Here is a 13,353-nt window from a genome sequence, read left to right as displayed (position 1 = left end):
GTCTCAAATGCATGCGGTAAATATGCGATCCAAGATGTTTCCACCCAATCGATAACCATACTATTTAGTATAGTACTAAAATCGTTCCAGTTTTATTGTACTCGTAACAATTATCTTTTTAAAGTTAGATACATGTATTAGTTACGGTTGATTAAAAAGAAAAAGTATGTGAAAAAAAATAAATGGAGATTAAAATAAGAATAGTTATAATAGGTTGAGATGAGAGAGTGGATGGATAAATATCTTTACTTGTGAAACAAAACATAAGCGGTATAGGTAGCTTTATTTTAAACTAGCCACATAAGCCACGTGTTGCGTGGCTCTTAAGACCCGTTTAAAAGATGTGTATATATAGGTCAGGCCAACGGTGCCCTGCCGTTGAGATCTTCTTGATGGGAAAAATTTTGAAAGTTTGCTCAAGAAAAAACAAACGTCATATATTATGACAATAGAGTATTATTGTATGATAAAGGAATACTAACTTGTTTCTCCATCTATTCTAAAATATATAAGGCATTTTTATTTTGAGAAAAATCAAAACATAAAAACTTGTCTAATGAATGGATTAAAAGTACAGGATTGGATATGTGATTAATGTTATGACTTTTTATTTGATTTTTATATCATTATATAATAAAGTAGTATTGTTAGATTTTTATTTAGCTATTTTTATATGGCATCGATTCTGTAGGTATTGATAATAAACAAAAGAAAACAGTAGTAGTTAAAGTATAATATTGAAAAGATTGTTTGAGAAGATAATTATATCTATATGTATCTCAATACATTTTAAAATAAAGGGAGTAATTTTTACATATGCATACCTGGTAAAAAAATTAGTACAAATACATATTAGTAATACAGATGTTCCAAAATAAGTTCATTGTTCACTCATCCTACACATACCAATACAAACATCAAAAGACTAAAATATCATTACTTTATCTCATCTTAATATAACTATTTATCACTTTATCTACTTCCAATGCAATTATTCTTTACTATTATAAACTTTGATATAATTATTACTAAAAATCAATTTATTTTGAGATAAATGGGATGAGCTAAAAATAATCTTAATATACGACAGAGGAAGTACTTAATAAAAATGCTTAAAAGAAGACTTGCTACACTGTTACATATGCATATTAACACACATAATGTAAGTAGCCTATTTGTCTGCTTAACCAACCGATCACTGATCACATACGGAAATAAATGGAGGAGGTACTACAGTATTTCTCGCCTCCGAAACAACATGTTAGTAGAAAATAGGAACCCGTCAGCTCTGTACCATCTTCCAACGGCTCGTCTGCTTGTAGACCAGCCTGCAGATCAATTCCTACGGAACAATTGAATGGGCTGGGCACGGTCGGGAGGGATGTGGGCCATGTGCTGTTAGGCAACAACGGGTATGGCCCAATGCAAGTACACGAGTGAACCTTGAGGTTGTATGGTCCAATACGATAAGTGGCTGATGGCCCAAGACTTTTGTAGATTCCTCGAAGTTTTTCTTCGATTTTTCCCTGCCAGATCATTCTCTCTCTCTCTCTCTCTCTCTCTCTCTCTCTCAGGCGTGTTCTTAGCTCATTCACTGTGCAAGTTTCATTTGAGTTTTAATCTCGGTAAATGAGATGCCATATAGACTAAACTGATGACATGCCATGAATTTTATTAAAAGAGATAAAGAATGAACATATAAACAAAACTTGGTTTATACAGTTACCTATGCTTGAAGACCGAATAAAACCCAATTGGGACTGAATTATTTTATCCTATGCCTTAAAAGATGGAAATGAAACCCCACTGTGACCAAATAGTTTCATAACACCATTCAATAATTAAATTATATGAATATAAAATCACGAAAATGAAATTATGCATTTGAGACATTTGTTTCATATTTTTAGATTATGTAGCACTATAGGAAACCACAAGATGAAACTCCCACTGAAAATGGACATAGTCAGATTTAATTTACATTGCTGCCAAATAAGGCCATGTCTGTTTCCGCTTAAAATTATTGTAATCTATATTATTGAGCTAGATTACTATAAGCTAGATTATAATAAACCGATATAGAATAAGTTGTTAACTGTTTGTTTCTCTGAATTATTAGTTGTTTGTTAGTTGTTAGCCACCCAATAATCTAAAAAAGCACCTTTAGAGTGGATTATCAGATTATAGAAATCGTGCTTATAGATTATAATAATCTATCATAATAAGCTATTTGTTTGTTTCAATTTACTTCTAACAATCCAGATTATAATAATCATAAACTGAATCAAACAGGACCTAAATCTCTTCAAATGACACGACATCTTTACAAATGAGAGACGTCTAAAATTGTTCAATTGCATGGAAGGCACATACACATATCCCACTATAGATATAAATCACGCCCCTCTAAAAAATGGAAGCCATATATACTATTTCTTTTATTCTTACACTAAACTATGGTCGTAATTTTAAAATATGAATAAAATCTTATCATAAATGACAAAATATCTATGACAGGGAGTATTAGGCACCAGCATTCAAATATTTCCCTTCTATATGACGAAACAAATTTAACCGCATGTAGAAAGTAAAAAACATTCGCAATATGGCCTCTTGCATTCAATTTAGATTCACCACTCCTCAGGTTCTCATTCAATTTCAAGGAGATCATGGGGTACTCTGACAGGCATCCCACGCCGAATTAAAAACCCACCACATTTATCTTGTTTCACCATATTTCCCAGCCACACCCACCACCCCCTACACAAACAACGCAAACACCTCACTGACAGCTGGGACCACCACCACGTGGGGGCCCACACTCCAGTGACGCATGAAGCCAAACCACTCGGTGCCCCGAAACCGCCAGGCACCGCAGCCAGCCCGGGTCGCTGTCGTCACTCCCTGCCCCCGGATCCCACCACCGGTTTCGTGCCCCGGTTGCTCACATCACACCACGCTTGCTTCGCTTCCCCTTGTTCCAACTCGCGTACTACCCCTCCCACCCCCGTAATTACGCTCACATTGCAGGGGTGGAAGAGTAATTTCAGGGGCCGCAATTAATTAAGTCAACACGAACCGCAGCCTCCCAGCCCACGCTACCTTGGCTACAGGACGACCCCACTTTCCCCAAACTGCCCCTCCCCTCCCCACCCCGCACCATCGCCTCCAAAACCACCACCACCTCACCCTCCTTCCTCTTCACTCTCACGAGACAGCTTCCCACGCAGCGCAGCGCAACCGCAGCAATGGCCGATTCGCCAAACCCTAGCTCCGGTGACCACCCCGCGGGCGTCGGCGGGTCGCCGGAGAAGCAGCCCCCGGTGGATCGGCGCGTCGCGGCGCTCGCCGCGGGCGCGGCGGGCGCGGGGGCGAGGTACAAGGCGATGTCCCCCGCGCGGCTGCCGATCTCGCGGGAGCCCTGCCTCACCATCCCCGCGGGCTTCAGCCCCTCGGCTCTCCTCGAGTCCCCCGTCCTCCTCACCAACTTCAAGGTGAGCTGTGTACCTCGGCCGCGCGTGTAGCGTAGCTATCACCCACCCATCTCCTCGCGCCTAGTTACTGCGGGATCTACGAATTTCTTCGGCGCCCGCATCGTGCCGGGGGATTAATCTGTGTCGGGGGGGAAAGGAGGGATTCCGATGCGCGCATTAGCTTTATGCTTCTAGTTTATGAGACATTTGCACCGCGGAATTGGCTCGTGGCGTCGGAATAATGCGCTTTTGCTGCGCGCTTTCGCATTTCTGGTGGTGCCTTGCGGTTTCTGGAACTGACTTTTGGCGGGGTTCGCGCGGATATAGTTGTTTTTGCTCTGTTTCTCCTTTTGGGGCGCCCCTGCGCCGTCAATTTTCTGTGGAGTGAGGTGGGAGCTGTTGTTTGTGCGTTTCGGGGGAATTATTCTGTGCTGCACACACTTGGTGGCTCGGGGGAACAAATCATCATGTGGCATTTTTCTTGTTGCGGCCTCAAAGGGCCTTACATAAGGAAACGCCCCCTTGGCTTTGGCTGCTATTGTGCTGGTGGTGTGCATGCTAAGGAATGCTGCTGTTTCGTAAGGGAAGCACCAAGCACTGCAAGAGAGTTAGTTTATAGGCTTGGTTTAGAAATGATTGCTTCACTGATATCGAGTGCTGGGTCTGGCCTTAGGTGTTGTATTGGCGGTTCTGATTCTTCTCGGTGAAAACCCACAAATTGGAATTTACTTGCTGAGCATAGAGTGCTTGTTTGCAGCTTCATATCACTTGCTTTCTCTTGGTTCCTTCGTTACTTTGCCGACCTTCTTGATGTTTCCTTTTCCAAAACATAGGGATGCTTGGCAAACAGGTTTTAATTAAATGAAGAATTTATGAAGGTAACATTTAGTTGACAAGTGTTTCTGGATAATTTTTCATACTAGAGGCATAAGTATTGTACTAAGCATGACATAAATACTTTCTGCAAGTTACTGTTCAACATGTACACTGTAATACTGTTGCGCATTGTTGAATGTTCAAAAAATTATAGAGATTATGCTTACCTTGCTTGCAAACTAATTATCAAAATTTCCCTGTTTAGGTTGAACCCTCTCCGACAACTGGTACTCTGAGCATGGCTGCAATTATGAACAAGAGTGCAAATCCAGACATACTTCCTTCGCCTAGGGATAAAACATCTGGTAGCACCCATGAAGATGGTGGCTCTCGAGATTTTGAATTCAAGCCTCATCTGAATTCATCCTCTCAATCGACGGTATGGATCCTTTCTTTGAGTGATTACCTGGTATCGTGTAATTCTTCATTTGTGTATACTGTATTTGAGAGTTTGAAAAAATTTCCATAGAAAATAATAACATTTGTTGTTTACAAATGGTCCCGCCAAAACAGTGGAATTTATATTGGGGATGTACATAAAAGGAGTGTAAAGTTCTAATGTGCTTATGCTAACTTCCTTTCCATGATCTAAAGTTGTTACCTTACGGTATGCTATTTATTGGATCTATATTGCATTTTACTTGGTAAATCTATCTGAGGTTCCAGCTTTTGATATTTAAGTTTTCCTATGTTTAATTCAAAATATTCTCACGTGAATCGCAAACCTCACCAGGAGTACAATAAATTCGTTTTATTATTATTGTAGGCTGTGTTATTTCTAGTCCATGGTTCGGTGTCTTGAAATTTCAGTGCCAAAATTGGGATGGATCTGGTTACATCTTCAAGTCTAATAAATGATCACACCGACTTTATTGTGTGATTTGATTATAGCAGGGTCTTGCAACATAAATACAAGCTATTAATTGTGAAAGGAGAAATGAGATCTTTGGTGAGATCATGAGAATAGGGTATAACAGACACAATATTTCCTTGCTAGGTGAGACTTGAGTGGTGCTAGTCTGGCTGCAAATTTATAGAAGTATGTGAAAATTTGAGGTCAGAATACAAGTAATTGAATGGACCAATCTAATGAGTTCTGTAGCTTTAGAATAATTAATGTTAACATAAAAATATGTTCATGAAATCAGGTCCTTCTGCATTTTGTTGTTAACCGAATTCCACATTCTTCTTTAGTTCTCACAAGTACAGACAAGTATCTTGTAATGGTGGATTCTTTTTTGGAAAACAAACTTCATTACATATTTTGTGTGATCCATCTATGCCTTGTGCCCTTGTTACCTTTTTTTCCCTACACCTTGTTTTCTCTTGTACTTAGTTTTGCATTGTATAACCTTTTGCTGTACTCGTGTCTTGTACTGTAGGCTTCTGCTATCAATGATCCCAAAAAGCATGAAACTTCTATGAAAAATGAAAGCCTGAATACTGCCCTGTCATCTGACGATATGATGATCGACAATATACCTCTATGTTCTCGTGAGTCAACTCTCGCAGTCAATATTTCAAGTGCCCCGAGCCAACTGGTTGGAATGGTTGGTTTAACTGACAGCTCACCTGCTGAAGTTGGTACATCTGAGTTGCATCAGATGAATAGCTCTGGAAATGCTATGCAGGAGTCACAGCCTGAAAGTGTGGCTGAAAAGTCTGCAGAGGATGGTTATAACTGGCGCAAATATGGGCAAAAGCATGTTAAGGGAAGTGAGAACCCGAGAAGCTATTACAAGTGCACACATCCTAACTGTGATGTAAAAAAGCTATTGGAGCGTTCGCTTGATGGTCAGATTACTGAAGTGGTTTATAAAGGGCGTCACAATCACCCTAAGCCCCAACCCAATAGGAGGCTGTCTGCCGGTGCAGTTCCTCCAATCCAGGGTGAAGAAAGATATGATGGTGTGGCAACTACTGATGGTGAGGGTTTTATCCTTTGTTTTAAAAACTGATGCTGGATCCCTCTGGTTTGGCAGCTTGACCTCCTGCTTCTTGGATCTGATTCCCCCCCTTTTTTTTGTGAATTCTCTTGCTATTTATGTCATCTCTGAACTTCTTATTGCTTCTCAAGAATTTCTTGCAGAATTATGATTCATATTCCTTTAGATTCTTAAAAAAATGAATGATTTGACATATAAAACAGCGAATGAACGTATAGCGTGGTGGTAGAGCCTCCAATAGTGGGGACGCCGAGTCACCGACCTAAGCTCGAACCCAGGTTTTGCACCAAAAAACTCCCCTGCATGAGGTTGAGTGCAGCCTGGCTGTGCACTGCGTTTGGGTGGTTTTTTTTCTCAACTTAGTTGAATTCCACGGGCCATTTTAACCTGCCAATCATTTTTTTTTGTAACATACAAAACAAAATTTGATAAGAGTTTTCTGAGCTGTATTTGCACTCCAGTACATCACTGCTGGTATATTTTTGCCAGTCCATACACCGAAGGAAAAGTCGTGTGATATGGATGAATGTTTTTGTTGTGTTCTTTTATGCGATTTTTAAATGTTATGTTTTTATATGCAGACAAATCTTCAAATGTTCTTAGCATTCTTGGTAATGCAGTACATACAGCTGGTATGATTGAGCCTGTTCCAGGCTCAGCTAGTGATGATGACAATGATGCCGGAGGAGGGAGACCTTACCCTGGAGATGATGCTGTTGAGGATGATGATTTAGAGTCAAAACGAAGGTGCAGTTCATTTGAACTTGTTACACACTAGGGCGAGAATCACCCATTTATACTACTGAATGTGTTGTTTACAACTGTTCAAACAGGAAAATGGAATCTGCTGCTATTGATGCTGCTTTGATGGGCAAGCCTAACCGTGAGCCTCGTGTTGTAGTACAAACGGTTAGTGAGGTTGACATCTTGGATGATGGGTACCGCTGGCGCAAGTATGGCCAGAAAGTAGTTAAAGGAAACCCCAATCCACGGTTAGTTGTTATTTTCTTCATCTATTGCTCCTAGTAAATTCTCCTCTTTTTTTCTCTGACATGTCAACAGATTTTTAACAGTAACAACAAAATGTTCAATAATCTTCTGGTCATGTTATTTTAAATCAGAAAGATAAGATTTTTTTGCCTTATACATATTTGTAAAACATGTGTGTCGGATTGTCCGGTGATACTGCTGGGGAGTAAGGCTGTAGGGGCTTAATGCTAAGACTGGGATGCCGGGCATCACTTAATTGGAAATTAGGCCTTCTCTTAAGGCTCTAATGGTTCAATATAATCAGATATTTTCCATCACTTATTGAATAGGTGTATGTGTCCATAACCCATATATATACAGGATGCAACTTGTATATTCATTTTATTTCATGATTGCAGGAGTTACTACAAGTGCACAAATACAGGATGCCCAGTCAGGAAGCATGTTGAGAGAGCATCACATGATCCAAAATCAGTCATAACAACATATGAAGGAAAACATAACCATGAAGTCCCTGCGTCGAGGAATGCGAGCCATGAGATGTCCACTCCCCCCATGAAGCCTGTTGTCCATCCAATTAACAGCAATATGCAGGGCCTTGGTGGCATGATGAGAGCATGTGAACCTAGGACATTTCCAAACCAATATTCTCAAGCAGCTGAAAGTGACACCATCAGCCTTGATCTTGGTGTTGGAATCAGCCCGAACCACAGCGATGCCACAAACCAATTGCAGTCCTCAGTTTCTGATCAGATGCAGTATCAAATGCAGCCCATGGGTTCAGTATACAGTAATATGGGACTTCCAGCAATGGCAATGCCGACTATGGCTGGCAATGCAGCTAGCAATATATATGGTTCGAGAGAAGAAAAACCTAGTGAAGGTTTTACTTTCAAAGCCACACCGATGGACCATTCGGCTAACTTATGCTACAGTACCGCCGGCAATTTAGTCATGGGTCCGTGAGAGTCTATACTAATGCTTATAGCTCGAGAATCATATATTACCAATGCTTCGTATTGACATTCTCTTCAGAAAGATGCTCCTATCATTGACACATCAGTTGAACCGGAGGCGAGAGCTGTACCTGTGGGCTGCAGCAAAATACACCACATGGGTCTTCTGGAGCGGCAAAGGCCTTGTTGTATACTTGTATGTGGCACTGGCCCTATATTCGTTGTACAGTGAACCCGTTAAGATTAATTAGATCATCAGAATTTGGTTTTCTTTAACTATCTTCGCCTTCAGTGGAATGTGGATAGAACATGGATTATGGTTGATTTGGTTTTGTGAGCTTGTCTAATTCTCTTTTGTGACAAAGCTTTGTATCTCACTGCATATGTACAATGCCGTTGGCAGTAAAGATATGCAAATGTGATACCTGTAACACGTACGAATGCTCGGACCGTTGGATTCGTCCCGGTTGAAACATGATGCTACATTTTCAGCTCTACTTGCCAGCATTCCAATGGATATTTTAGCTTATAGTGGATGATAATTCTGATCATAGACATTAGTGTGCCACAACATTACTACAAGACATTTAAAAGAAAAACTGAAACATATACTCTCAAACATGTACTACACTTCTACACCTCATCAGCATTTTGCCCATTTTCGAGTTTGACCCTAGCCGCTACCTTACCATTACAACACCATTGTTACAGCTACCCTTACCAGTCCATGATCACTATAGCTTTCTAAAGCCCCCAGCCAAGATGGTTACAAGGGAAGTTCGTCGTCAGATCACCTCACAAAGTCACAACGCTAGTGCCACGCCGACGAGACCACCAGGGGCCTGCTCTTCCACCCGAGGTAGAGCGCCCCATCCCTCTCGGCGAGCTTGTAGTTGTCCGAGTAGCTCTGCAGCAGCGTCCTGATGGTGGCGTTCACCAGCGAGCTGAGCGGCGACGGCCTGAACCCGGCCATGGTGAGGCGCGCCTTCCACTTGCCGAAGGGCTCGTACCGCTCCGCCCTCTCCTCCCCCTCGCACGCGATGAGGTTGACGATCTCCCTCGCGAGGCAGTGCTGCTCCATGTTGATCCTCTCCCTGTCGTCCCTCGGCAGCGTCAGGTCGATGGACTCGAAGATGGCGGTGTAGTAGTCCAGCGTCTCCGCGAACCTCTGCGGGAATGGCGCCGTGTTCGTGTTGGACTCCATCTCCACCAGGGTGAGTACCTTCGGCGACAGGCTCTTCACCATCCTTAGGAGGCGGTCACGGTGGTTCGCCGTGCTCACCGACTCGTCTGGAATGTGGTGCAGCTCCAGGGTGAAGTTCACGGCGAGGGCTTCCCCGGGGATGACTCCGAGATGTGCTGCCTCCACCTTGCTGCCGGAGATAGCAAGTGGGTGGAATTCAAAGGGCACCTTGCACAGGCTGGCGATGTGCGACAGCCTCCTTCCGACCAGCTCTAGCCCGCCGCCTCGTGCGTAAGCTGACACTGAGTCATCAATACCAGTGATCCTTACAGTTGGTGGTCCACCAGGCCTGGCTGCAAGGGCCTGAAGGAGAGAGATCCACTGAGCCCCTTGAGAGATATGGAAGTCGATGATATGAATCCTGTCTTCTCCCTTGACAGCCTCTGCAATAGCACCATTTGCCGACATATACCCAAACTTGAAGTAGGGACAGGCCTCATACAGGAAGTGCATGTAAGACAGAAGGTCAGAGCTCTTTGGTTCCTTGCATTTCAAAGCTTTGTAGATTGAAATGCCAGAGGAGGCAAGCCTGGCAACAAGCCCTTCTACCATGTAGGCTCCCAACCTCTCAAGTGGCTCACCAGATACCGAAACTATTTTTCTCAGCTCTGGAATCATCATATCAATAGCAAAGCTATTCTTCTCTTCCACAGCTCTAGCACAGGCAATCAGTAGCTCTTTCAAGTTGCCTCTAGGAATGCCCATCATGCGCACCCACTTCTCCGGCTCCAAGGAAAGTTGGTTTGCCACCGAATTCTCAAGGCTGTTGACTATTTCCGAGTCTGGCCCAAGCATAACGGCCTCGAGATCCTTCAGTTTTTGCTTCAGATCATTAGGATCCTCAGTGACACAGGAGGCGCCTACAGGAGATCCATCAGTCGAGTCAGAGTGGCTGTCTTCCTGAGATAGAGGGCTACCACTTCTGGTTGTGAAACTTTGACTGGAAGGAGAATCATGTCTCATACAACCAGCACCTTCAGAGGAGTCCAATGTGTACTTGTTAGGAGTAGCCTGGCTTTCATAACCAGCATCCGGTGAATGTGACTTTAGGCCATAATGATGTGGCACAACGTGGGTGTCTGAAGGTGCCCTATAAGGGTGGCAAGGGTGCTGTGGATTATCAGAATACTGGAACTGCTTCAGGTTTTGGCTCGGTATATTGCTGAAGGGATGAATCATTCGGGAAGTTGGAGTATCAGCCATTATGGTTCAGTAAAGACCTCCTAACCAATTACTGCATAGTATCCACTGCTTCGCGTATGGCAAGGAGATCCAGGAACAGATTAACTGGAAGGAAAACTTTGTACTAGTTTGTTGTTGGTGTCTTGATATCTCTAGTCCTCCAGTAAAATTTCAGAAATCCAGCAGGAACAAAATCTGCAATGAACCAGTAGATATCAGAAGTCAGAACATAAACAAACTGAGCTACCAACTCAAGTAAATCTGGCACTGAACTACTGGAAGCAATTATTTTAAGTAGTATCAGAACCAAACAAGGCAATATCGGTAATTGAAATGGATTTTCTGACGTTGTTTCATTGAAGAAACCACCCACTATGAATTCTCAAACATTTAATGTTGAGAAAACCACAATATCTCAAATCTCAGATACCTGAGATAATCTACTGTATCTAACGAAAGAAGATCGCCAGAAAACTACATAGAATCTATCCTACAACAATACTGAGTATCTGATCAGAACTGAAGAAAGCGGGCATGCCAAAGTACATGTTGGACTGTGGCAACTTAACTTGGGATCAAATGTCATACATGCATTCTTTTCTGCCAAATAAAACTAAGACGAGCAGAAACCTTAGCTCTTCTAAACAAGCATCATTATGATGTGAAAACATGTTAATTCCGCTAATAAAAGACGAAACAAAAAAGAAACAACTAAGAAATTAGGTTGTGCAATACCACCAACTATTTTGGCATCCTAGTCCTACCGACAAGTGAACAAAATCAAGCAGCATGCCGTAACGCTGACCGTAGAACAACGTCATGAATGGATGGGTACCGTACACCCATCGTACAAGAAGGTTCGACCAATCCGTGTGCCAACAAAACAGAGGGCTGTAGATCAAGTCGTAAAGTATCCCCCTCTCCCATAATTTTCCGACACCAAAACAGAGGGCAAAGTTTGACACTTTGACCCGTTTAGCGCAACTACCCCCGGGTCCCGGCACAAGATTATTACGAACACCCACCTTAAAAAAATTCACTCCAAGTCAGCGGTCAAAAGCTTCAAGATCTACCTTGCTCAGCTACCACTCGTGCGCTGCTATGACGCGGTCCGTCTCTCTCGGTGATTAACTTCACGGCTTCAACCAAACCACGATTCAACGGGGACTAAGCCGCTGCATGCGTCGCTAAACACGCTCACGAATGCGTAGATGAACAACGATATGCCTAGAAGAATCGCCAAGCTACCGAAAGAAGCAAAGCAAAGTGCTGGATTTGAGCCATGCGAGGAACTTCCACAGAGCAGAGCAGCCTCGCATGTCGCACCCGCGCGCTCCGATCCAGCCTCGCATGCGCACTACACGAAGAACCCGGCCTAGCTAGCATACAGCATACTATAGTACTACCACCAGCTGCTACAAGAAAGGACGGCGATTACCTCAGCGAGCTCCGCTCCGGCGCGTCGGATCTCAGCGGCGGCCGGCGGGGAGGACGAAGGGTTGGGGAGGCGGCGCACGCAGCCGCGGAGGAAGCAGGTGGTGGTGGTGGTGGTGGTAGTGAGGAGGAGGTGAGCTGGGGAATTTTTCGGGTGGGCGCGGGTATTTCTACCCGGTGGCCCGTGCGCGTCGTCCGCGGTTTGTCGTGAGGCATGACGGATGCGCGGGGGGGGGGGGGGGGGGGGGGGGGGGGGGGGTGTGGGGGGCCCACCGTGCGCCCCGTGTTCAAACGAACGTGGGGCCCAGCAGAAAAGGGTATCTATCCCTCTCGAGTGTCCTGTGACTCCTGTCCAGCTAACCAGCCACTCATCTGCTGCTGATCTGCTTGCTATTCGAGGGGGAAGAAAAAACTCAGCTGCTGCTGCTGCTAGCCTACGGATGATTGGATGAAGTATCCTCTCAGTAGTAGTAGTAGTAGTAATAGATTACGGCATTCGCATGTCCAAATTGGTAGTTTTAAATATTGTCTCATCTAATTTTAGGTTGGTTCTTTCTAGAATGGAATGATTCGTTATACTGGGTAGGATCCCATCTATTTTTAGATTTGTTTTTTCGAAACGGAGGGGTATGTCGTAGGTCACTTATACGTGGGTCAGTAAAAATATGATTTTTATATACCAGTTATCTCTCTACTATTATAAAAATTAAAGATATTTTTACCGTTACTTTGGTAGATCATTCGTATTTGAGTCGGTTGTTAAGTTCGTTCGTTTTTGGAAATATAGATCCGTGTTTGAGTCCGCTTTTAAGTCTGATCACTTTTGAAAATACAAAAGGAGTCATATAAGAAATCTCTTTAAAAAAAACTCGCACACTAACTTGGGATGCTTTTGGAAATACAGAAGGAGTCGTATAAGAAATACTTTAAAAAAAAACTCGCATGCTAACTTGAGATGAGAGATAGACTCCTAATTGTAGCTCATAGTTTTCTAAAAGAAATATCCAAGCAAATTCCCACAATAATTTTCACTCTAACTGAACCGTATAATAATAATAATAATAATAATAATAATAATAATAATAATAATAATAATAATAATAATAATAATAATAATAATAAGACTAAAATAGCCTTCATCTGTTGCAACACATGGGCATTTTTTCTAGTAAAATAAAAAAAAGTATCATCTAGTTGTTGTTACCGCTGGTTTTTCAGTAAATTTTAAGTTTTAGTAGTAGGTTAATAGGATT

General features: G+C 42.8%; 2 protein-coding genes across 3 annotated transcripts; one reads left to right on the top strand and one right to left on the bottom strand.

Moving 5' to 3' along the window:
• The first annotated feature begins 3,174 nt into the window (after positions 1-3,174).
• LOC4343736 (WRKY transcription factor SUSIBA2) lies at positions 3,175-8,512 on the top strand. Of its 2 annotated transcripts, none has more exons than NM_001403125.1 (6): positions 3,175-3,494; positions 4,555-4,728; positions 5,732-6,275; positions 6,916-7,042; positions 7,129-7,287; positions 7,684-8,512. In NM_001403125.1, exons 1-6 carry the CDS (start codon positions 3,249-3,251, stop codon positions 8,249-8,251), a joined length of 1,818 nt encoding a protein of 605 aa, NP_001390054.1. In that variant the 5' UTR covers positions 3,175-3,248; the 3' UTR covers positions 8,252-8,512. The 2 variants fall into 2 exon arrangements, with proteins under 2 accessions (NP_001390054.1, NP_001390053.1); NM_001403124.1 differs by having other exon boundaries at positions 6,877-7,042.
• A 227-nt stretch (positions 8,513-8,739) lies between these two features.
• Positions 8,740-12,288, bottom strand: LOC4343735 (chitin-inducible gibberellin-responsive protein 2-like). The gene is made up of 2 exons (NM_001403126.1): positions 12,105-12,288; positions 8,740-10,861 (listed from the first exon to the last, which is right to left on the bottom strand). Exon 2 carries the CDS (start codon positions 10,685-10,687, stop codon positions 9,053-9,055), a length of 1,635 nt encoding a protein of 544 aa, NP_001390055.1. The 5' UTR covers positions 10,688-10,861; positions 12,105-12,288; the 3' UTR covers positions 8,740-9,052.
• Positions 12,289-13,353: the final 1,065 nt, after the last annotated feature.

The sequence above is a fragment of the Oryza sativa genome, chromosome 7 (assembly GCF_034140825.1).
Source record: "Oryza sativa Japonica Group chromosome 7, ASM3414082v1".
In the NCBI taxonomy this organism is placed as follows: Eukaryota; Viridiplantae; Streptophyta; class Magnoliopsida; order Poales; family Poaceae; genus Oryza; species Oryza sativa.
Note: the sequence above shows the minus strand (reverse complement) of the source record. Positions and strands in the feature narration are given on the sequence as shown.

Coding starts and splice junctions, on each gene's coding strand:
- LOC4343735 (NM_001403126.1), bottom strand. CDS start 10,687: ATGGCTGATACTCCAACTTCCCGAATGATTCATCCCTTCAGCAATATA.
- LOC4343736 (NM_001403124.1), top strand. CDS start 3,249: ATGGCCGATTCGCCAAACCCTAGCTCCGGTGACCACCCCGCGGGCGTC. Junction 6,276..6,876: donor TGGTGTGGCAACTACTGATG/GTGAGGGTTTTA, acceptor TTTTATATGCAG/ACAAATCTTCAAATGTTCTT. Junction 7,288..7,683: donor AAAGGAAACCCCAATCCACG/GTTAGTTGTTAT, acceptor TCATGATTGCAG/GAGTTACTACAAGTGCACAA.